The sequence below is a fragment of the Lonchura striata genome, chromosome 17 (assembly GCF_050655825.1).
Source record: "Lonchura striata isolate lonStrDom1 chromosome 17, ASM5065582v1, whole genome shotgun sequence".
Classification (NCBI taxonomy): Eukaryota; Metazoa; Chordata; class Aves; order Passeriformes; family Estrildidae; genus Lonchura; species Lonchura striata.
Genome location: NC_140719.1, coordinates 12,046,391 through 12,069,997, shown reverse-complemented (window position 1 = coordinate 12,069,997; position 23,607 = coordinate 12,046,391). Strand labels below are relative to the sequence as shown.

At 49.3% G+C, this 23,607-nt stretch overlaps 1 protein-coding gene across 3 annotated transcripts in view; it reads left to right on the top strand.

Annotated features, from left to right (window-relative positions):
* Positions 1 to 12,335: 12,335 nt before the first annotated feature.
* The window catches only part of GPSM1 (G protein signaling modulator 1), a 63,952-nt gene continuing 52,680 nt past the window's right edge, over positions 12,336 to 23,607 (top strand). For 2 of the 3 annotated variants that reach the window (XM_085556251.1, XM_077787915.2), the window contains exon 1: positions 12,336 to 12,486. In XM_085556251.1, coding sequence (XP_085412377.1) covers positions 12,428 to 12,486 — 59 coding nt within the window. In that variant the 5' untranslated portion in view covers positions 12,336 to 12,427. Of the gene's footprint in view, positions 12,487 to 22,971; positions 23,070 to 23,607 lie in introns of those variants that run through there. The other variant, XM_085556252.1, reaches the window with a different exon arrangement.

Here is a 23,607-nt window from a genome sequence, read left to right as displayed (position 1 = left end):
CATTTTAGAGGCATCAGCTTCCAAAACACGGAATTTCCCCTACTGAGATATTCCAGCTACCACCTCCTCATTTTAGCACATCAGACAACAGGCCTATTCAGAGCAGGTTTAACAAAGGAATTTTAGGCTTTTTCTGGCAAGGATATTGCAAAGTTTCTCTTCTCAGAACCTGCCAAGGGAGGTTCAGCTGACCCCTCACATGGGGTTATCCCATGAGGAGCACATGGTCTGGGTTTGAATCTTCTTTTTCCCAACCAGAACTTCCTGCTTGCACACACGATGCTGAATGGGGCAAGAAGTGCCCGGCTCTGCCACGCTGTGGCACTCAGAGCTCCAGGGTGGATTTCTGGTGGTTTTGCAAGGCAAAGGCAAGGAGCTTTGGTATTTACTCAACCCTGTACGAGGCTGTTTGGCGTCTGAAGGTTTGTTTGATATGGACTCACCTCCCAGAGGCTTCAGTTTCTGCTGCTTTGCACTGTCACTGTTTAGGAAATATTTCACCCAGTAACCCACAAGGTCTAGCAAAATTCAGGAAGTGCAGATGTACGTGAACCAAAACCAGAAATTCCTCCTAAGTCTCAGTGTTTTGAAATTTTTGCACCCTCCAGACGTGCTCCAAGAATCTTACAAGCAACCCACAGCTCTGGCAGCCACACTCCTTTATTCTCTTGCTGCTTTGCTCTCCGTGCCAGGCTTTGTGGGAGTATTGAGTTCCCTCACTTCTGGAGAACACGTCCAGCTAAAAGGAAAGAAAATAGTATTTCTTTTGTTGATTTTTTTACAGTTCCTGACTAAGCAATTTTCATGGAAAACCATCTTCACAGCAATTCTCAGTTAGCAAACAATCGAAGCCCAAATGTAGACTTCGATTGCAAGCTGGATGTGACATGAATTTTGGAATGAGCATATGGAGGGAAGAGGCAGCTGATAAAAAACCAATTGCACTGCTCTGAAATCTGACAGACAAGCCCCAGTCCTGCACCCCCTGGAATCTGTGACAAAACACTCCCTGAAGTTAAAAGAGAGAAAGATAAAGGCACTTAATAAATTGGGATTTGATTTGAACCCCAAGGAGCTTGTGGGACCACTAAGCTTTGAAGTCATTCTTAGCAGTACTTATCCTCTCTCAAATCAGCTGCATAATAAGACTGAGACAAATGGGCTGCCCCATTAATGGTGCCATGTCACAGTTGCTGAGATAAAACACAAATTTCTTCCTCCACAGGTAATGTAAGATATCAGTGTTCATGTAAAACACCCAGAAACAGGGGAGGAGTCTGGTTTTTGCTGGCACCACTGATAACATTTCCTCTTTTTTTTTTTTTTTTTTTTTTTTTTTTTTTTGGTTTTCAGTCCTAGCAGACGAAATTCCTAATTCCTTCCCACGTTGCTGGGAAGCAGCAGATCCTTTTTCCACGGGCTGTGCCATCCCCTCAGTGCCTGAGCTGCACTGAGTGCTGAGAACAGCTTGGATGCAGGTGGGAGGCTGCCACGAGGCTGCCCAAGCTCAGGGAAGGATTTGTTGCAACAGAGACACGCTGCCTTTGCTTGGCTGGCAGCCAGAAACATAAGGGAATATCAAGCTTGTATTTTCCTACGATGTCCTAAAATAACAGGAGTAATGTGTGTCAGGATAGAATGAGACCTTCAGCATATCTGGATTTTATGCTGCCTGCCAAGTGGTGTCTGGCAAAGGGCAAGTGTTCTCTTGATGTGCTAAAATACAGATCCATCACCCAGTTATTGGGGGAAAGTGTGTTAAGATAGCAAATAGCTATCCATGGCCCATTTGGGTTTTTTTCCTATCATTAGGAGGCTGTGTGAATGGAATGTGAAGTGAAAAGGGGGGGCTGCCTGCACGGTGCAGTGGAATGTGAGAGAGCCCAGCATTGCCATGGAAACCTGCTGTAGTAAACGGGGCTCTCCAGCTGCAGGGGAGGATTTATAGTGCCAGGCTGGGAGTGGGCAATGAAAATCACCAAGGTGCAGGTAAAATGGCACATTTCCTTCCACCTTGTCTCCCTGCACTGCCAAGTGAGAAAGGAAGGGTACGTGGGCGGTGAGAATTACTGCTCAGAGTGATGAGGTGCCTTAAAGCCTGACCTGAAACACTCAGGAGCTGCTGCAAAGATTCTTGTGGATCTTGGTGGGAGCAGGAGCAGCCTCGTGCTCCCTGTGCCCCAAACCAGAGCAGCAGGCACAACCCCTGTGTCCAGCAACCTCAGAGGGACGAGAAGCAGGGTCCATTCCCTGCTTGCATAACCCACAGATTGGAGACTCCACAGCTCAGGGATGCTCCCAATTTGTTTTTTTGGTTTGGAGCTGGGGAAGAGTCCAGCTGGTAAAGCTCCCAAACCAGCCTGTTACATCTAAAAGTGAGACAACATTTGCTGTGAGCCTCAAGCCCTGCTCTGTAACAAGGGATCAGATAAATGGGGAATTATTTACTGTGTGCAGATGCCCCCATTTATTGACACAGCGATCTATGGAGTGCTGTGAGACAGCAACAACATTATTTTTGCAGTGCTGCCTTCATCACCATGGATTGTGAGGTCCTGAGTGCCTGAGCCCATAATTTCCTGGATCAGACACCACACATCTGTGTGTTCCCATTCCCAGCTAAGGGCAGTGGTTAAATCTGCCTTTTGTGGAACCATCATGGGGCCAGGGTGGGCTTTAGCTCCTCTAACCAATTTGCCTTTTTGTCCTGTCCTGTAAACCTCAAAATCTCCTGATTTACCATGGCTTAGTGTGCAGGTTGCTGCACACCCGGGTATATTTGTGCCACTAAATACAAAAAGAAAAAATTCCTTCTGAGCTGGAAAATGCAGAATCCTTGGTGGCAAAGTCTCAACGCTCTGTGCCCTCTGTGAGGGTGTTTTATTGTGCTCCACAGCTTTTTCTTCACACGTTACTTTGTCCTGCTTCAACCTTTCAACAAGGCATCAAACAGCTACCAAGAATGGCAGGGTTTAGCTCGTTCCTCCAACAAGAATGATGTGTTCAAAATCCAAACAGTCCAACCAAAAGCTGGGAATTGAGTCCTCCTGAGCCTGCCCACACAGCAGATGCTGCCAGCCAGAGTTCCACTTCCCTGCTGCATTTATTCCTCTCTGGAGTGCTCTCCTTGGACCTTCAGCCTTCAAAATCCCTCCTTCCACCTTTCAGCTCTTTCTATCTGCTCAGCAATTTGCAGGCCATTAATCTCAGCCCTGGCATCAGAGCTGCTCTGCCTAGTCCCAGCTGGGACACCAGCACGACTAGCAGAGGTTATGAGAGCAGAGGAGCTTTATAAATCCCACTTGCTACGAGCAGCCCCTGGGATTGCTGACCCTCTGCTCATAAATTCACCTCATTCCCCTTGATTATATTTGTTTCACCACTAAATGCCAATGTCAGTGGAGAAGCAGCAGGCTAAGCCATCACAACAGACCATCTCCTGCCTTGTTATGCTCTGTCAAGTCAGGTTGCCCTCAGATTTGCTGGAGTTTCACTCCTGCTGTCCCCTGGGATGCCAGGCAGCACAGTCATTTAACCCAGGATCATTTCTGTCTGACTGGAATTTGTTTGTCTGGCCTTATTTTTATTTTTTTCCTCTCTGTCTCTTCAGATAATCATGCAAACCAACAAAAACATTGCCTTAATATTGACAAAATTAATCTATACGGAGATAAGTGCAAAGGAAAACAGATAGCAGTGCCTGCTCATCTCCAGTGGAAAATAAACCCTGCTTATGTTGGAGGCTCGATTCCCTACTAATGTAAAGTGGTGCAGCAACCAGAGCTCTCCCAGTTTATGTAAGCAGGGAAGCTGACCCCGAGGAGTTTCTGTTTGCTTGCAGCTAAGGGTGGGTGTGTTAGAGAAACAGCAGATCCTGGGCACCTGGAAGGAGGAGAGAAGAGAAGAGAAGAGAAAAGAGGAGAAGAGAAGAGAAAAGAGAAGAGAAGAGAAGAGAAGAGAAGAGAAGAGAAGAGAAGAGAAGAGAAGAGAAGAGAAGAGAAGAGAAGAGAAGAGAAGAGAAGAGAAGAGAAGAGAAGAGAAGAGAAGAGAAGAGAAGAGAAGAGAAGAGAAGAGAGGAGAAGAGAGGAGAAGAGAAGAGAAGAGAAGAGAAGAGAAGAGAAGAGAAGAGAAGAGAAGAGAAGAGAAGAGAAGAGAAGAGAAGAGAAGAGAAGAGAAGAGAAGAGAAGAGAAAGAAGAGAAGAGAAGAGAAGACTCTTTCTCTGCCCCTTTGTTTTGCCCATGTGCAATGTGGTGTGGAGATTGTTCACCTGCAGTGATGGCTGGGTTGGATTCTGGTGAAGGGTGTTTGTGTTCAGTGACCAACCACATCCAGCTGCGTCTCAGACTCTCAGCAGAGAGTCACAAGTTTGTGAGTTAGGTAAGTAAGAAGTAAGTACGTAGACGTGTATATATTTACACTTTATACATTAATACTTTATACATTATATATAGTATATTATACATCTATATAGCATTAATGCATAATGTATAGTTAAACATACATAGTTATAGTTATACATACATACATAGTATAATTATATAATTATAGTAGAAATACTACTATATAGTATAATTATAGTAGTAATACTACATTAATACTTTATACATTAATACTTAATATATATTTTATACATTATACTTTATACATTAATATACTTTAAATACTATATTAATGTAATACAGTATAGTTTTGATAAAGCTATCCTTCAGGTGAACAATCTCCATACCACATTCCACATGGGAAAAATAAAGGAGCAGAGATAAAGATGGTTTTCTCTCCTTCTTCTCTGTGCTTCTCCAAGAAATGCTGGGAGACAGAATTGTGTCTGTCCAGAGAGGTGAATGTCACAGACACCCGTGTTTGGTGGCAGTGGGCACTTGGAGCAAACATTCCCATTCATTCCCCCCCGGGCCGTGTGGGCTGTTAATTGCCCATGGGATTGATCACCACAAACACGGCGCTGCAATTTGCCAAGCCAGGGAAAAGCTCAAATATCGCCCTGATCAATGGGTAAAAGGAGAAGAGTGTTTCACAGCTAACAGGGCAGATTGTCTAATTAAAGATCTGGCTTATCACAAACACTGGGTGAACCCCAGAACTTGTGTTTGAGCCGCAGCATTTTTAGGCACTGTTCTTCCAGACACCACCTAATGCAGGCTGCACTCTACTCCTGTCAAAAAAGTTAATTGTGCCACTGTTTAATTACCCACATTAAAAAATCACTCCTTATTTCCAGGATGAATTTGCCTCACTACAGGTTCTGGGTGTGTCACTTTCTCCTGGACTAAACCAATTTCTATTCCCAGAAAAATTCTTGTTCATAAAGTTAACTCTCACCTAAGATTAAGTCAGATTTTAAAAGTCACTTAAGCAAAATGAACCAATTCACCTGAAAATTTTGTGTCACTCCTGTAGGTGATATTTACAGTCTTGGCTGCAATGGTGCTTTGATAAAAGTTGGATTGATAAAAGTGTTGGATAACACTGTAGCAAGAGTAAATCCTTTTGGACACACTGAAATTCCTTCATCAGATAATTACTTTTTGATGCATGTTACTAATTTTCCCATCCATTTAAAATAAGCTACATTAATTTTTTTCCTTTTTTAGGGTACTATTTTTAACAGAATGTCATGCAAGATTAAGTCAATTGCTTTGAAGAAGTCTAAATATATTATGTCAGCAGAATTATCTTTATTAACTGAAATTATATGAAAGAGTGGTTCTTTGATGAACAGTTTTCTGGAGCAAGGGATTGACATTCCTCAGCTCTTTTGACTGCCTCCCATATTAGCATTGCACCAGTATTGGATTAATGAGGTACTTGGGTAATCCCACTTACATTTATTCTAAGATATTTCATGAAATCCCAGAATCACGGATGGGTTTGGGTTGGAAGGGACCTTAAAGATCATCCAGGGACAACTTCCACTGTCCCAGGTTGCTCCAAGCCCTGTCCAGCCTGGCCTTGGACACTTCCAGGAATGGGGCAGCCACAGCTTCTCTGGGTACCCTGTGGCAGGACCTCCCCTCCCTCACAGGAAGGATTTTTTTGGGTCTTTGAAACTTTCCTCATGTTCTGCTATTTGCTCAAAAATCAGCACTAACAGTACCTGCCAGTTACCAGTCCTAAAATGAAATTAAAATTATTCTTTTTATGCTGCTTTTAATATTCGACTAGGATGCTAAGAACATCCTTACCTTCAAATGCAAGCAATGTAGAAAAATGTGGATAAAGTGAGCAGAGCTGAGCTGTAAATGGTGGTATTTTTGCACTGCCTCTCATTGCTGATTAGAAACCCAATGGGTTCAGACCTGAGCCTGTGGTCTGACACAGTTTTGGTGATAACCAGAATTTGCTTCCTGCCACCACGTGCAGGTTTGGGGACAGGAGGGGCTCTGCTGCAGGAGCCTCGGTGACCTTGTGGTTGGTGACAGAGCAACTTCTGCTCCGCCTGCCTCTGGTTCACAGAATTGTTGGGAGCTACAGAGAAACGAGTTCCACCCCGAGTGTCTGGAAAGCACTTGCAGAAGCTTGACTAAATAATGCAATTACACTGCAAATATTGACAGTCTGTTTAGAAACAAATCCAAACATGCTTGTAATTAATGTCACTACCAACAGTTACAACTTAAAAGGAAATAAAGCCCCCTTCAAAGGTGAAAATGTTTATTTCCCCCTCTGGGCTTTCAACTCTTAACACAATATTACTCTTTATTTCAGTCAATGCCAACAGGAGGTTTTCCCAGACTTCCAGCAGAAGAAATTTGGGTTTTGTCTGTTGGCTCCTGGAAACTGAAGTTGGTTAAACAAATCCACTGCCAACACTGTAAATAGAAGCTGATCATGAGTGAGCTCTGGGATGTTTGTCTGAGCAAGAGAGCTTTGATAAAAGATACCTCCAAGAAGAGGTCCCTGGTACTGCCACCAAGGCTTCCAAGGCCAGAAAAATCCAGGGTGTTTCTCGTGAGCCCCATGAGAGTCTCCCACCACCCCGCTGAGTTCTTGGTTGAAGCTCTCTTGGCACCACCAGGCTGTTGAATTCTGCTGCAGGAACAGAAGAGCTGCTCCCAGGCAGTGAGAAGGGATGGGAATTTACCAAGGGGTGAGAAAGGAGCAGAAATGTTCTTCAAGCAGGTCCAGCTTGCTGCAGACATCACCGGGTGCCAGAGTGAGCTTAGTGCCCCTTAGGAAACTGCACCAGAGAGGAGATGCCAGGGCACAGAGGAGGTTGGCACGAGGCAGAACTCTGCCACAACATCAGCTCCTGTGCTTGAACCTTGCTGAGTTCAAAAGCCTTCCCAGGCACTCTGCAGAGTCATTCCCAGGCACAGAGCAGGATTTCAGTGGCAGAGGAGCTGCTGGGTGGTGGGTACAAGGGATACAGGACATTAGCACAAAGGCATCAGGACAGCCCCTTCTGGCCCTGCTTAAAGCATCCCCATCTCCCCAGCAGGCCAGTGCCAGCCCACAGGGCTCCATCTCATCAGACTCTCTACCTTAGGAGCAAGGGCATTTTAAGGGTCTCTTGCTATTTATTTAATGAGGCATTTGCAGCCAAGCTTGAAGGCTGAAGGAAGCGGATGAGCTCTGTCGCTTTGTTTGTCTCCTCTGAGGCCCAGAGGAACATTAATGAAAAGGAAATTCAGGGACATCAGAGACACAGGATGTATAAATATGCACAAAGCAAAGGCCAGATCCTCAGGTGCACCCAAACACGAAGGGATGGAACTTGTGAGAATCACTGAGGTCTTGATGAGTCTTTTCAATGCTGGACCAGCAGAGAGGGATGGGCAGGAGGGTGGGGAAAGAAAGGTAAGAGCCCACTGGCTGTGTCCCTGCCCAGGAAGGGTTTGCATCCAGCTCACCCATCCCCTAACTGGGCACCCGAGCTCTCCTGAGCCCCTCTGTGCTCAGCAGAGGTTCAGGAGTGCCTGCACACAGCTGAATTATTCAGAGGAGCTTGTTACTCAGAGCTTATTCTGAATGTCTGTGCTCCAAGAGGTTTTTAAAGAGACAATCACAGTCAGCAAAACAACTCTTCACTCTCAGATGATCCTCTTTATTTCAGGTATGAATAATATTCCTGGCTGTGAGTCTCTATTACAGGTTATCTGCAGATTGTAATAACCTTTTGTGCTTCTACTTTGGAGATAAAATAATGGTTTCTCACTGAGTCCTTCCCTCTCATCAGAGGAGTTTTGTTGCTTTAGGATCAGACTCAGTGGAAGGAAGGATTGTAAAAGCCCTTGAAAACTGTAATTTCTTTCCAGCTCCTGAAAAAACAGCTGTGTGGCACAGCAGTTTTATTTAGACCTGTTCAATCTTTCAGCAGCATGGAGGCTTCTGTTCCCCAGGCACAGACATTGAACCTTGCTCTTAATTTGTTCTTTTAACTAAAGGAATAGCCAAGCACTCCTGCTGAAACCCATCCCTGCTCCTCTGCACTTTCCCACGTGGCTCTGGGCTGTTCTGAGGAGGATGTTGTTGCAACTCATGTAATTATGCTTTATGAAAACCCAAAGCCAAGGCAAATGTTTCTGGTTCAGACAGGCCGTGTGTGGCCCTCAGACCCTCCAGGGGCATTTTTATTATTCCATTTTTCTTTCACAAAGCCAACTCCTCTCTTACCCATCTTCACACGGCTGTCAGGCTCATTCAGACTCCTGTGCTCACTGCTCAGTGACACATGAGAGATCTCCAGCCATTGTTCCTTCCCCAGGAGGGAAGGGTAAAAGTTATTTTGTTATCTCCACTTTACAAACTGGCAGGAGGCAGCAGCGGCAGTGATGTTCCACAGGAAATCAGCCCTGCCCAAGGCTGCACACCATCCCCTCTCCTCCAGCTCCTGTGCTGGATCCAGCTGAAAAATACCCACGGTGAGCTCTCATCTCCTGCACACAAAGGAACCTACATCCACTGGGGTATTTTGTTTTTAAAAAGGTGATAACTTTCCCCAAACTAAGTTGGTCTCCATGTAAATTTACAGCCGTGAAATTGATATAAGCCAAGACAAAATTTCTTCAGTTTGGCTGTGTGGTTCTTTTTTTATGCCAGTTTAAACCCAGAACTTCCTTTCAGGCTGTGTTTAGAAGGATTTAGAAAATGGAATGCAGGACAATAGCAAGGTGCTTTTGGAACCTGCCAGCTTGGAAAAAAAAAAAAAACAACAAAAAAAACCAGTGCAAAATGTGGTGATTAATCACAGCTGTTGCCAGAAAGAGAAGACAATTACAGTGCCAGTTCTGTAGTGATTTCAGCTGGGGTCTGTCAGCTTCGGAGCCTGAATTGCAGAGCTCTTTTTGCACACAAACCCCAGCAGAGGCCCCCAGCAATCCATTCCATGAGCTGCAGGAGAGCTGCTGTGCTAATTAAGATAAATCTTTGTGTTTTGGAGGGAGTGCCTGGCTCTGGCTGTGTCTGGCTGTGTCTGGATGATGAAGACATGGAGGCAGTGGAGGGACGTTCCTATGTCCTGGCAATTCTTAACTGGTGGGCAAAATTTACTGTTGACTTCTGTCTCTCTGCCTTCCCTTGAGCTTTCTGTGCCTTCCTGCTCTCAAGGCTGTCTCTTCCACGTGGAAGGAAATACGGCAATACTTGGAGCTCTTTCATCTTGTGTTGTGGTAGCTTTGGGTATCAATTTATAAAAGAAATGTTAAAAATTGCCCAAGAAGCCTTAAGGATCCTGCAATCCTATTGCTTAGAGCTGGGATTCTGCCTGTTTGTGAGCGAAGGTGCAGAGACACTCAGGAACTGGGAGGAACAAGATTCTGAGCTTTAAGATTGAAGAAACAAAGGTGTTGGAGATACAGGGGTGTGTGAGGTCAAAGGAAAATGAACCCTGCATTGCCTTTGCTGGATTCTGGCCCAGCTGCGTTGTACCCTGCCCTGTTCTTCAGGCTCCACTCCTCCTTTTTTCCATTCTGCAGCAGCCCTTCTAACGTCTAAAGATTCCAGCTCCACTTCTTGATCTTATCTGCACCAAACAAATCAATTCTCATACCTTTCTCTGGTAGGTCACACTTGACACATTCATCTGGAGCCTCTCTAATTGCTCTGGGTCCTTCCCAGCACATGTGCACACAGTTCACCAGAGGAATTAGTGGCATTTCTGAAGTACTGAGGTTTCTTTCTCTCTGTACTCTTATAATTTTCCTGTTTCATTGCAGCTGAGCAATGGATCCGAGTTGTGGCTGAGGTCCAAGTGCTTGCAGGGAGCTTCTTGGCATGAACGTGTAGGGTTAACCAAACCCAACCCACAGCAAAGCGATTGAATTATTTCATCTAATGAATTCAAATCTATTGTGACCTATTTGCCACTTGTATGGGAAGAAAGAGAAGCTGAGTTTGTCAGATGATAAATTATCCATTGCAAATTCATGAGTTTGGAGGCCAGAGGGGACCATTACACTCATCTCAGCCTGACCTCCTGCACAAGCCAGGCCCTGGAATGTGACCAAGCCATTCCTGTGTCAGTAACGTGGGGGTGACCCGCTTGCCCAGAGCTCTGTGGAACACCAGAGAACTGGCTGGAGCCCAAACTGGAAGCTGGCTTTCTCCCTCCTTTCCCCTGCTCCCCTTTCCAGCATTGTTTCTCCAAAGGGCAATTCCTCTGTCTTCCCACACTCGCTGAATGCCAGCCCAGCACTGGGGCCCAGCTCAGCTTGGCATCCTCAGTGCCTGGGGCTGAGAAAGGGCAGCACAGGCTGGGCTTCATCTTTTGCACTCATGTCCTTGTCTGGAAGAGGGGGAGGAGAGGACAAACACCCCCTCTGAAGTGCCAGAATCTCCTAGGGCTGAGCAGTCCCACGTTTCCATGGCTTGTCAAAAGCTGCTTTGCACCAGGATGTTTGCTGCTGTCAGTGACACCACAAACCTGGGTAAGAACTGGCTGGTGTGAGGCACAGTGTCCCAGCCTGCTCCTTCCAGTGGGGGTTCTGTGGCTGGTTACGCAGAGGAGTTCCTTTTATTTGGGATAATGAGGCACCCAGGACAGCACCACACCTCAGTGGGTGAGGAGACGGCTCTCAGCAGGATGGTTTTGGCTTTCTCTGCTGTGGTTTATCTGCAGAACTGAGACTATTCCTAAGCTGAAACACAGACACAGGTTTGTTTATGGTTGTTTTTTTTTCAAATTTAAATGCCCAATCAATTAGCTCTTGGGAAAGAGGCTTTTGTGGTTTGTTAGTGGGGTGTTATTGATGATGTTCTTTCCTGAGCAGGATCTGGGTTTACTCCTGAGAGGGGTTTTGAGCAGGTGCCCAGGGTGAAAGAGGCAGTAAACAGGCATGGCTCTAGATTCCCACTGACCAGAGGGTTCTGTGTGTGCAGAGCAAACTGCTGGAACACAGGAAAAGCCAGTTTATAGATGTGCTTATTTGGAGGTGGGTTTGTGATGATAATGATGTTTAATTTGCTGTTGCTGGGTAAGCACCCTAACTTTCAGCCAGGTTTCAGCTGAGTGACCAACTCCCTAACTTTTCCAGGAGCATCTCAAGCCTTGGAGAACAGAGGGAGCTGGATGCAGTGTTTGAAGATGACCTGCATTCTCCTCTAGGTGTCTGGGTGGAAATAAATACTTAAGGCCCCACATTCTAACAGGACGTAGTTAACTGAAAAAAAACCTACTGTGGGCTGGTGGGAAAAATCCCTATTTCTGGGGGATTCCTCATCACCAAAGACAGCAGGCAGATTTTGCTGCTGACCCAGCACAGCAAACGCAGCCCTGCTTGGTCCTGCCTGGTCCCAGCTGCTCGTCCTGGCTGCCTCCAGGTGCACTCACTTTCGAAGACAAAAGGGCTGTGCCCAAACCAAAACCGAGACTCATTATTGCTTTCCACAGCTCCAGCTGGGCACAAATCAGCGATGCTGCTCCGGTTTCCCCGGCCATAACGTGCAGGTGTGGTGTCCGGAGCCGCTCCCAGGTGAGCACTGAGGCATTCCCGGGGGGGATGTCCCTGGGGGGATGCCGTGCCCGGGATCGCTCCCAGGTGAGCACTCAGGCATTCCCGGGGGAGATTGTCCCGGGGGGGATGTCCCGGGGGGGGATTGTCCCGGGGGGGATGCCGTGCCCGGGATCGCTCCCAGGTGAGCACTGAGGCGTTCCCGGGGGGGATGTCCCGGGGGGGGGATTGTCCCGGGGGGGATGTCCCGGGGGGGATGCCGTGCCCGGGATCGCTCCCAGGTGAGCACTCAGGCATTCCCGGGGGGATGTCCCGGGGGCACGCGGGGGCTCAGGCAGCCCGGGGGATGCCGTGCCCGGCTCCGCGCTCCCCGTCCCGCGGCAGAAGGGAGGGGAGGAGGGAGGCAGGCCGGGTGACATCAGCCGGAGGAGGGGCCTGCCCGCGAGTTTCTTTGCTCGGTGCATCACTTCCCGGCGCTGCCATACTCCGCTGCCCGCTCCCCGCCGCGGGGCCGGCGCCCATGGCGAGCCCGGCCGGCGGGGACAGCCCCGGCTCCGCCGCCCGGCGCTTCTACTGCAGGTGAGCGGGGCTGGCCCGCAGCGGGGACAGCCCGGCCCCGAGCTGCGAGCCCGCGGAGCCCCGGGGACAGCCCGGTGCTCGGGGACAGCCCGGTGCTCGGGGACAGCCCGGTCCCGGTCCTTGGGGACAGCCCATCCTCCGGGGACAGCGCGGTCCCGGTGCCCGGGGACAGCCCAGCCCAGCCCCGGTGACAGCCCGGTCCTTGGACACAGCCCAGCCCATCCCGCGGGCACAGCCCAGCCCCAGGGACAGCCCTGTCTTTGGGGACAGCCCATCCTCCGGGGACAGCGCGGTCCCGGTGCCCGGGGACAGCCCAGCCCAGGGGACAGCCCAGCCCCAGGGACAGTCCTGTCCTTGGACACAGCCCAGCCCATCCCGCGGGCACAGCCCGGTCCTTGGGGACAGCCCAGCCCCAGGGACAGCCCGGTCCTTGGGGACAGCCCAGCCCCGGTGACAGCCCGGTCCTTGGGGACAGCCCAGCCTCAGTGGCAGCCCGGTGCCCGAGCCCAGCCCAGCCCCGGGGACAGCCCGGTCCTTGGGGACAGCCCAGCCCAGCCCCGGGGACAGCCCGGTCCTTGGGGACAGCCCAGCCCAGCCCCGGGGACAGCCCGGTCCTTGGGGACAGCCCAGCCCAGCCCCGGGGACAGCCCGGTCCTTGGGGACAGCCCAGCCCCGGGGACAGCCCGGTGCCCGAGCCCAGCCCCGGGCTCAGGCGCGGGCAGCAGGGTTTGTTGCACGGTGGGGATGTGGAGCCGGGAAGGACGCGGCGCTCCCTCCGTGGGTGATGCTCCGGGGGCATCCTTGGCACCGCCTGCAGCGAGCGGCTCCTGGGCTGAGGAGGGTGACGCTGGAAGCTCCTGGGTGCTGGGCATTGGCACGGGAGGGTCCTGACCGCGCTGCAGAGACTTCGAGTCTCGGGTTTGAAACTGAGTGCTACAGGGATTCACACAGGGCTGGGGGGGAAAAAAATAGCTGCAGGCTGTTTGGCGTTCGTGGCAAGACTCATTCTCTTCATTTAGCTCAAAGCTGGAAAATGCTGTGCCCAAAGAAGACTAAAGGAGTGACTTTGAGGCCTTACAGCGTTGTTCATGCTGTTCACCACGGTGTTTTATTTCTCCTTTAGCAGCCTGAAGTGGAGGTGATGCAGTGGCTGGACTAGTGGGCTAAAAAAGCCCAGGAATGCTTGAAGTGTATGGGACACAGTAGGTTTTCACCAATTCTCCTTGCAGGCTCTGCAGTAATTAGCACAGCAGCTAGTGGGCTGTGTGCTTTAAGGAGTGTTGGTTCATCAGGGTGGGCAGCAGGTGTTTCTTGCTTATGTTGTGTTGTGGAGCAACTCCAGGGAAAAAGGAGGCAGCACTCAATACCATTGCTCTGCCTACTCTGGGGCAGCTAGAGCTGGGGAGAAACCTGCTGCATTTTAACCAGACTTGGGCTTCTTCTTTATTTCTCTTTGTTTTTCATGGAAACTTCTTGAGGACTAGATTTTGGTCACTTCTGTAAAGGAAATTTTAGCGGGAGGCTGCTTATCACAAATGTGTGCCTGCAGATGAGCTGTGCTCCCAGCTGCTGGGGAAGAGAAATGGGAAGTGTTTTCCTGTGGCTTATCTGGGTGGCTCTGGCAGTTCATGTGGCTTTACAAGTCTCTGCTGTGCCTTTTAGGCCTTGAAAGCAAGTGCTGGTGGAGTCTCTGTCCCTTCTGCTCTGCAAAATAAGTGGTTTCTTAGTTTCTTCCTTAATTTCACTTTTATTGCAGTGCAGAAACTTGAGACTGAATTCAGTGGCTCCGTCTGGTGTGATGGGTGGAACCTCAGGTGACTGGGACTAAAAATCTAGTAACTAACATCTTAGTCTGTGGGGTTTTCTTTCTGCCTAAGAGCATTCATTAAGGTGTAAGAACTGCAGAAGTTACCTGTGCAGGCAGGAGAGCTAGGGAAGGTATTTTCCTTCTAGGAAACAGGGCAAGGTGGGGAGAAACATGCCAAAAATGAAAGTGTTTATTCATTTTATTACATCCTTTAGTGGTTCCCTAAATTCAGCCCCTCCTAAACAAAGGCATGTGCTCTGTTGTGCTGGCAGCAAATAATCCATGTGCTGACTGGGCCAAATCTCTCTATTTACAGAGACTGGAGTCAAAACTTTTGCTACAGCAGTCATACACCACAACCCAGGGTGTTTCTGCCCCTGTGCAGCTCTGTGTCTGCATTTTTTCACCTTTCTGATGCCGTTTGCTACACAGAGCTGTGAAGTTTCAGGCAGCACTTGTTGGAAGTTCAGGGCTTTGGAAGTTGTGGCTCTGCAGGGCTGGTGTATCTGTGGAGTCACTGCTGGAGCTTGTTGGGATTGGCCAGTTCTGTGATTGTGCTCCTCAAATTTGAGCTGACCAATTTTTCTGTGAGCCCGAGTTACTGCTTTACTTTCCACGGGGTTTTGGGCTGGTATTAATTTAAGTGCTGTGTGTAACCTCTGAGGACTTGTTGTGCAGAATAGGGGTTGTAGGAGCTGTGAAATACCTGCTGGCAACAGGTGTCCTGCTCTGAAAATCCACTGCTGCAGCTGCTCTAATCTGCCTTTTTGTGCTGGCTGGCTGGTTTTGAAGGTGTAGGAGGCACCAAATCCATCCAGTGGTTCCCCTGGACTGTGGACAGAGACAAGCTCATGCTGCAGACAAGTCCACCATTGCTCTCCTGGATTTGGGCCCTTGCTTTTAAAAGGCCACTCTGGAGATTTCTGGGTCTGGGAGGGAAACATGCACATGTCCTGGGGAAACCCTTGCTGTCCTGCACTGACATCATGGAGATGTTATCGATCCCACACAGAAAGAACATTAGATAATGCTGCAGTCAGTCCAGAAATGCATTAATCTGCCCTGAGAACTCAGATGAAAGCACACCTTTCCCTTCCCTTGCTCTCTGCTCTCCTGCAGGCGCTGTTTTCCAAAGCACTCCTGGCTTTTGTGATGTTTACAAACTTCCCTTGATTGTGTCACAACAGTCCCCATCTCACTCGTTAGTGTCACCAGGGTGAGGACCTGACCTGAATGTGCATCGGGCAATTAGAGAGTGCTCTGAGCACCACAGAGCTGCAGAGAGGAGGCTCCTTCCTCCTCTTCTGATGGGAAAAATGGGATGGAGAAACTGCTGGCCTTCTGACATGGAAGGCAGAGAGAGAGGGCACAGCTCAGCCTGGTGGTTGAGACAGAGTTTGGGGTCTGCAAAGCAAATTGGGGAGAAAATTCACTACTGGAGTGGATTTCTTCTTTGTTTTGTATGCAGCCAAGGGATAACAATACCATTAAATACTTGGTGTTTTCCCCAGGTCTTGTAAAGTAAACTCGCACAACTTTTGAATCTGACTTTATATGAGACTAACAGCTATTTTCTTTCCAAGAGGTGGTATTTAATTGTATCTGCCTGAGGTGAAAATTAGCACCAGCAGCAGTGCTGGGTTTGGCAAAGTGCAATCAGCTTCCTCTGTGGGATTGGGAAAGGGCTCAGGTACACTACCAGAAAGCTGGGAATGACCATTTGGTCTCTGTTTACTCTGCAGATTAAACTTGAAATTGCTTATTACATTTCTGAATGCTGGATCAGAGGTTTCTGAAAGATTCTGGTTTTTCTTCTGCTGGCATTCTCCACCAGGCAGAAGGACATGTAAAAACAGGACAAACATTTCTAAAATAGCTGTGCTGCATAATAGCTGGCCTGAGCAAAAATTACATGATAGCTTAGCAGGAAGAGCTGGCTTTGTTGACTTCTGTCTTGAATGTTCTGAACTTCTCACTTGTACTTTCAGCACTGCTGAGTCGTGTGGGCATCCCAGAGTGGAGCCAGGCAGGACATTCAGTGTCCACCTCAGCAGGGAGAGGGATCCTGGTGGGCAGACCTGGCACTGGGGCCTGGTGCTTTGCAGGTTTCCCAGGATTTGGGGTGTCCTTTTTGGTTCTAGTGTGTTTCACCTCGTGGGATGTGGGGAGAGCAGCTCTGTCCCTGCTCCCCTGTGGGACAGGGCTGAGCTTTGTGCCTGGCACAGAGTGATCCTGCTTTGCCTTTGCCCTGCAGGTGCTGCTCCAGTCCAAACTCTTCTTGTCCTCAGGGCGTTGGTTGGATGTGTGCACATATAAATGATGCTGAGCTGATGCTCTGCCTTCTCCTGTGCTGACTTGCACTTCCCTGGCTCAGGTGCTGCTCGTTGAGCCTCTCCTGGGTGGCTGCAGTCCCTCTGGATTCTTGATCCCCAAATCCTGTGCCTGTCCGGGATGTTTGTGCCAGGCAGAGCAGAAAGAGAACGTTGTGCCTTGGCCACGTGTTTGTGGTTATTCCAAGCTTGTCACTGAGTCAGCTGAAATCAAATCAGTTTGTGACTCAGCTGAGGACACCCCTCAAAGCCATTTATTCCTGCAGGATAAATGTTAATAATCACACCAAGCTGGGTCTGGAAGCAGCTGTGACCCTTCCCACCTGGGATGTTGGCTGTGGGACAGGAGGGAGCTGTGCTGCCAGAGCTCCATGCCCAGCTCAGGTGCCTTTTGCTGCCCGATGGTCACTCCTGCTTCTCTCCTGGGAAGGTGCTTCCAGGAGCTCTTGGCCAGCAGGAGAGGAGGAACACTGGAAAGAGTTCCTGTGAGCAGGAGACTGGTGTTTGGATGATGGTGACTGGTGCAGCAGTTTTGTTCACACCTTGAGTGGTGGGTCCTGTTCTGGCTCCAGGTCCTGCCAGAGCTCTGGCTGATAGCACAGCCTGAGCTGCTTATGCCACAGGAAAATCCTGTGTGTGATTAATTCCTGTTTTCCTGGAGGATGTGGCCAATTAGGGATCTGCTGCCCCTTATTTTCCAAGTTAGGAGAAGCAGTGCCTGTTATACCAAAGGATGAAAACGTGTTATGAAAGCTGAGAAATTGATTTGTTATAGAAGAGTGATTTTTAAATTCATTTTTGGCTCTTCCTCTCTTGAGCCAAATGCAGCTGGAGCATGACCACTGTGGTGACTGGGGACAGGAACAGGCTGCACAGCTCCCTTGGCATTCCCCTCCTCCAGCTCAGTGTCCCAGACATTGGTTTTTTTCCTGATATATTGCATAAAACCACAGGGGAAAGCCGTGCCTTGAGGATGAGCAAAGTCATAGGCAGAAGCAGAAAGGCTTAAAATTTGAAATGCTGGTAAAAGTCTGGGGGATCAACTTCTCACTGATCCAGGCCTCAGGCTTGGAGGGAGCATCTGTGGGAGGCAGATAGGAAGGGATGTTTTTAGGGGCTGGCAGTGATAGGATGGCTTCATTTGTTAAAGGAAAGTCATCAGGATGGAAGATCCTGCCTGGATTCAGACCTCTGGAGTGTCTGTGGGCTCCTGGTAAAGCAGGAGGGCTCAGGTGTGCCCTGAGGGGTGACATCCCCACCTCTGCTTCTCTGTGCTTGGAGCTGGAGCCAGGCAGGGGTGGGACAGGGGGTCCCTGCAGGACCACCCTGCTGCCACCTGCCCTGAGCCTGTGTCCTGGGTGCAGGGACTTCCTAGATGTGGCTCCCTTCACCTGTGCTGCTTCAGCACATCCCAGGACACAGCTTTGTCACTGCTGTGCACAGAGCAGGTGCTGCTGTCTCCTGCCTCGTTCCCCACCTCTCCTGTCCCTGCTTTCCCCTCTCTTCCCTCCTCTCCAGCAGGTCAGACTTTGGTCCTGGAGAACACAAACTGCGTTTCTGTTGTGGTATGTTGATTTCTTGCTGTCTCATCATTTTGAACTCAAGGTGGTGCCCAGACTTGCTCGAAGAACAGGTTTGAGCTCTGGCAGGTCTTACCTGCAAGAAGCCACAAGCAGCAACTTTCTGAAAGTGGAGAGAGGGATCTTACTGAACTCTTGATGCTGTTCTTGAAGAGCAATTTTCTGTCCAAATTGCTCTCAGGTGTCCCTGGTGCTGTGTCCCATCCCTCCCATCCCAGTCCTACTCTGTGCCCCTTTGATCAGCCAGCCTAGCTTCCAGAATTCCACTTCCCTCCTATAAAATCCTTTGCCAACCAAAGCCATGAAACCCAAATTCCTCCTGGTCTGGGCAGACAGGCTGAGTATCCCAACCACAAAGTGGGGCTGTTCTGGTCCTGGGCTATTTATATTGTCAGTGGGAAAGCTTTTCATTGACTGAGCTGCTCCCTCCCTAAAGATAATTTTAATTAAATGTTATTTGACAGATTTGACTTTCTAACTGGCTTAGGTTTAACTGATATAAATGGGATTTTTTTTTTCTCCACTGAAAGCTGAAGAAAGTAGGAATAATTTTGTTGGAAGGGTATTTGCATTCAGAGTCACGTCCATCTGTTGTTTAATGTAATAAGCTAATAGAATGAAAGAAAAAGGAAAAGCCAAAACCTCCCCACAACCAGAAAGTCAACATCCCTGCCAGTGCTTGGTGAGGAGAGGGTGAAAGGGACACGGCTGCCTCAGCTTTGGAGCTCTCTAAACAATGCCCAGCAATGTTATGCAACTGCCTAGGGAAGGAAGTGAAAAATTATCATTACAGTGCAGTTTCAAGGGCAATATTAAATGAGCAATTTGCAGCCCAGCTCTGTACTTAAGTCACTTAACTCACTTCTGAGATAAAATTAACTGGGCTGGCTGAGGACAATAGCCATGACCTCTGTTCCCTTAGGAGAGGGGCACAGACAGGCTCTTTTTAGAACTGAATCTGAGGCGTGAGAGCCTTCAAAGTGGGCAGCCAAACCCAAACCAGTGTCATGGCCTGATCCTGGAAGTGCCTGAGGGATCCCTGTCCCACTGAAGCTTGGAAAAGAGGGGACAAGCATCTGCTGAAGCACCTCACTGATATCTGCTCTTCCTAACTTCAGTGGGAGGATAAGGAGACCTTCTGTAAGGCCCTGGACACTGGAGCAGCAACAAACTCCTGAATGAATGATTTGGAAAGCAGTGCTGCTGTCTGTTCAGTACCTTCAGGGTAGGAGTAAATAGCTTAAAAATCTATTCCCAGTTTGCTTGCAGCAGGAGGATTTTGCCCGAGGATGGCAGGCACTGGAACCACAGGTGTTTCCTTTCTGACTCTGAGATTAGACAGGATCCAGCCAAAGAAGCTTCACCTTCTGCTGTGAATCAGTAGCTCTGTGCAGCTGCTACCCCTGGAGAGATTTTTGGAAGAGGAATATTGGATTCTCTTGGCTCCCCTCAAGCTTTTCTGTTATCCTTTCCTCTTCCACCCTCTGGAGCAGCCAGGGGAGCTCCTAGCTGGGAGTTAGGGGCTAATGCAAGAGAAAGGCCAAGAAAAGAGGACTTAAATGGGAAAAACACTAATAACATAGCTCAGTGTAAGAGCTATTTCACGTTCCACCTGGGAGCAGATGTTTTGTCTTGGAAGCTGCTTTTAAAAATGCATGGGCAGGGCTGGGAGCTGTGAGCTCTGAGCTGCACAGGGTGGCTGCTGGAGGCTGCTCTGAGCACACAGGGGCTGGCAGGGCTCCTTCCTGCCCTGGGCACCCTGCTCTGTTCTCCTCACACCTTCTGGCTGCCAGGGAGCAGAGCTGGCTCCTGAGACAGGGATTCCTTTCCTGCCTCCTGTGGCTGCAGGTCCAGCTGCTGATGTGTGCTGGGATTTGGGGCAGATGGCTTCATTTGCAGCCTCTCCCTGGGAGGATTGGCTTCTCTTCCAGGATTGCAGCAGACTCGGCACGAGGAGATCAGCTTTGCCATAGGGCAGCACAAATAATGAATAATTGTGCTGAGTTCCCCAGGGAAGCCCCACCCCACTGCTGGGACAGGGGTCCTTGTGTGTGGTGGAGTTTCTCCACGCCTTGCTGAACAGAGCTGAACAAATGGGTATTTACAGGTAGAACAGGGTTGGTTTTTTTTTATTTTACAGGCTTTGCCTTCCCAGTTCTGTTTCCCAGACTTTCTTGACACTCCTGTGGTTTTGCAGTGTATTTGCTCTGGGGGGTGTCACAGCAGGTGCCATTTGAGTGTTCACCTCTACCTGGTGGTGCCTCCTTGGTACTTGGGTGTGAATTGCTGCTTTTTCCTGTGCTCTGAAGCAGCTTCAGCCTAAATTAGCTAGTTGTGGGAGAAGTTTCTTCTGTGATCTGTGCTGCAGAGTTGAGGTGGCTCTTTGTGCACTCCATCTGTGGAATATCCGTTCATGCCTGAGGAGAGCTGGGAAGTGCTGATTAATACTCCTCTCTCTGGGGCTATTTGTTAATTACTGTTATTCATGGTTTGTGTGATGGTGCTGAGTGGATCCTGGCAGGGTTGCATCCGTTCCAGGGCTCCAGAGTGCATGGTAAACACCAGTATTTTATTGCAGCTTTTCTGGGAAATATTGTTCCTGTTTTCAAGGGTGGGAAATTGTGTAGCCTTCAGGGTGAAAGAGAACAGAGGTGGTAAAACTGGGAGCTGAATGTCCTGACTCCCACTCCTTTCCTTCACCACTTCCTTGCCCACGTCAGAGTGAGGGTAATTGTGCTAATTGTGAATTGGAGACCTTGGCTTTGTCCTTCACTGAGCCCTGCTGGGCACTGCAGCACTGGTGTCACATGAAATTACAGTGGCTCTGCTGTTCTAACAAGGAGGAGAAAGTTGTTTAGGAGGAAGTTACCAGCTGGTGAATGAAAGACCAGGCTCTCTCTGTTTACAAGGTGTCCCTTGCAAAGGGAACACTGCAAACCACAGGAGAAAGAGCAGCCTGGGTGGCCCTGGGCTCTGATCACTGAGAAAAGCCCAGAGCCAGGAACTGGCTTGAAAAAAGCAGAACAGCCCTGAGTGCTCAGGCACCTGTGACTCCACCAGTTCCCTGTCTCTTAGGCTTTGAGAAGAGAGCAGTTAATTTAAAAAGGAGAGAGGGACACAAAGCGATGTTCCCTGTCAGAAAATCCTACAAGTCAAATTGTGGGAGTGAGTGGAGCTGCCCTGCTTTGGGGTATGGTGAAAGATGCAGGGAGAACAGCACTCATCTGTAGTTCCAGTCAGGCAGGAAGGATTTGGGATGGGCAGGAGCTGCCAGGGCTTTGGGGAGGGTCCTGTCCTTGCTGTCCTTGTGCACTCACCATATCCCAGCTGGTGCTGCAGCAGCAACAGCCCCTTTTTTTAGCAGCTGTCTGCAGAGATTTGTATGGAGGAAATGCTCTGGGGATTGGATCTTGCTGCAAAACACAGAGGCCATCAGATTCAGCTTGTTTATCAGCCAAGCCTGCTGCAGCATGAAGGCAGGAATACAAACCACCAGCGACTAGCAAATGGAAATTCCGAGCTTCCTAAGCCACGGGTGGTTCTCTTTTCCCCTGACAAACAAGCCCTTGTGATTTGCAGCTTGGGAAGCCCACGGGCCAACATCTCATGGTGCTTGAGTGGAGGCTGACTCCCATAAAAGCAGCTGAATGTCCTGGAATTGTGATACTCCACGTGTACGTCCAGGCATTTCCTGGCCTCCGAGTTCAGGCGAGTGTCTGAGCGCCTGCATGAGTCTAAATAATAAAACATACGAGTTCACTGCCATGTGCCCAGAATTTTAAGGCCACAGCCTTTGGCCAGCTGTGGTATGAATTGCTTCCATCAGGGCAGTAATCCAGGAAACTCGGAGCATGGACTGCTTGGCTGATGGAAGAGTGGTTTGGTGCCTTCCTGGCTAAAGCCAGGGGAGAAGGGAGAGCTGCTGTTTTCTGTCTGTCCATCCCTTTGCTGTGCCCTGCTGGGAGGGCAGGCAGGGAGGGTTGCAGCAGCTACCACAGGCTCTGAGGAGATCCTGGTCCATGAGCAGCTTCTGCAGGGAGCTCAGGTGTCTGGGGAGTTCATAATGAAATGACTGAAAATACTCACATTTTCCTCTGCTGTTCTGAAGAAAAGAAAAACTCACTCTGATTGATGTTCTCTTCACTAAAACCATCCTTTGGCACCAGTGGTTTTGGAAGAAGGTTGTCACCAGCTGTGCCAGTGAGTGACCACTTTGCAGAGGGGACCAGCAGCGGATCTGTCACGTAAGGGTGAGGAGTGAGCAGAGAAAAATGTTGTGTTCCCTGCACTGAGCAAAGTGATTCTCCCGTGGTGGTGGAAATCCCTTCCTGGATGGCCCTGGCTGAGGTTTCCTTGGTGTGACTCAGGAATTGCCCTCAGGTTTTTCGGGGGCTCCAAGGCCAGGTGCTGAGGGCAGAGCTGAGCTGCCCAGGGCAGCTGTGTGAGCAGCAGCTCAGAAGGGAAGGGAAGGCAGGAGATGCTTTGCAGGGCTGGCTCCAGACAGAACTGAGTCATTTGTCGAGGCTGACGCTCTCAGAGCTGTTTCCCTGAGGCTGGCATGGCTCAGGAGAGTGAGGATGCAGCCATCCAGATACACACAGAGGAGAGAAAAGTAACAGCTCCCAACATGTGACTGCAATGGAAGTGGGAAAAAAAAAAACCCATCCCCAATTAAAGCCATGTGTGTTGGTGGATGGAACTGCTCCTGGAAGGTTCGTGGAGGCTGTTTGTGCAGCACAAATGCAGCAGCTCTGGAATGCCCTGGAGTAGAACAGGCAGGCTCCTCCAGCACACGAAATCTCTGTGGAAACAGAGCTGCTCCTGCATGGCAGCAGCTCCCCCAGCCCACCACCCTTAGGGGTTAAGGTAAGAGCTGTCCTGTCAGCTGTCTCCTCCCTGTCCTTGCTCCTGAAGCACATTTTCCGTGCAGCCTGGTGCTGTGCCATGTGTTTTTTTCACTGCTGGGTGATGGTGATGTCTCTGTGCAGGAGCAGAGATTTTCTTTTTCTGCAGACATGCATAATTCAGTTGTCAGGATAAATGGGCTCCCTGGATTTGGGCATGTGTGTGAGCCTGATGCTGGATCCTCCCTTCTCTCACCAGTGTGAGGCAGGAGGAGCAGGGAATTCTCCCAGAGCTCCAGAGCAGCAGCCTGTAGTCTGTAAACTCATTGCAGTACCTGTGAGAGTGCAAGAAGGATCTAAATTAAACCCAAAATAGGTCTGTGGAGAGGAAAATTTTGGCTGTATTTGGGAAGACTTTCCAAGAAACATGATGTCGGTACAAACTCCTCCTGTGGAAGAGCAGGACCAGAGCTCACTTTACATATAAAGGATGTAATCTATGTTACAAACTCTTCTCAAAATATGTGTTTGCTGCATTTACACCTGTGAGTGAGCTGCAC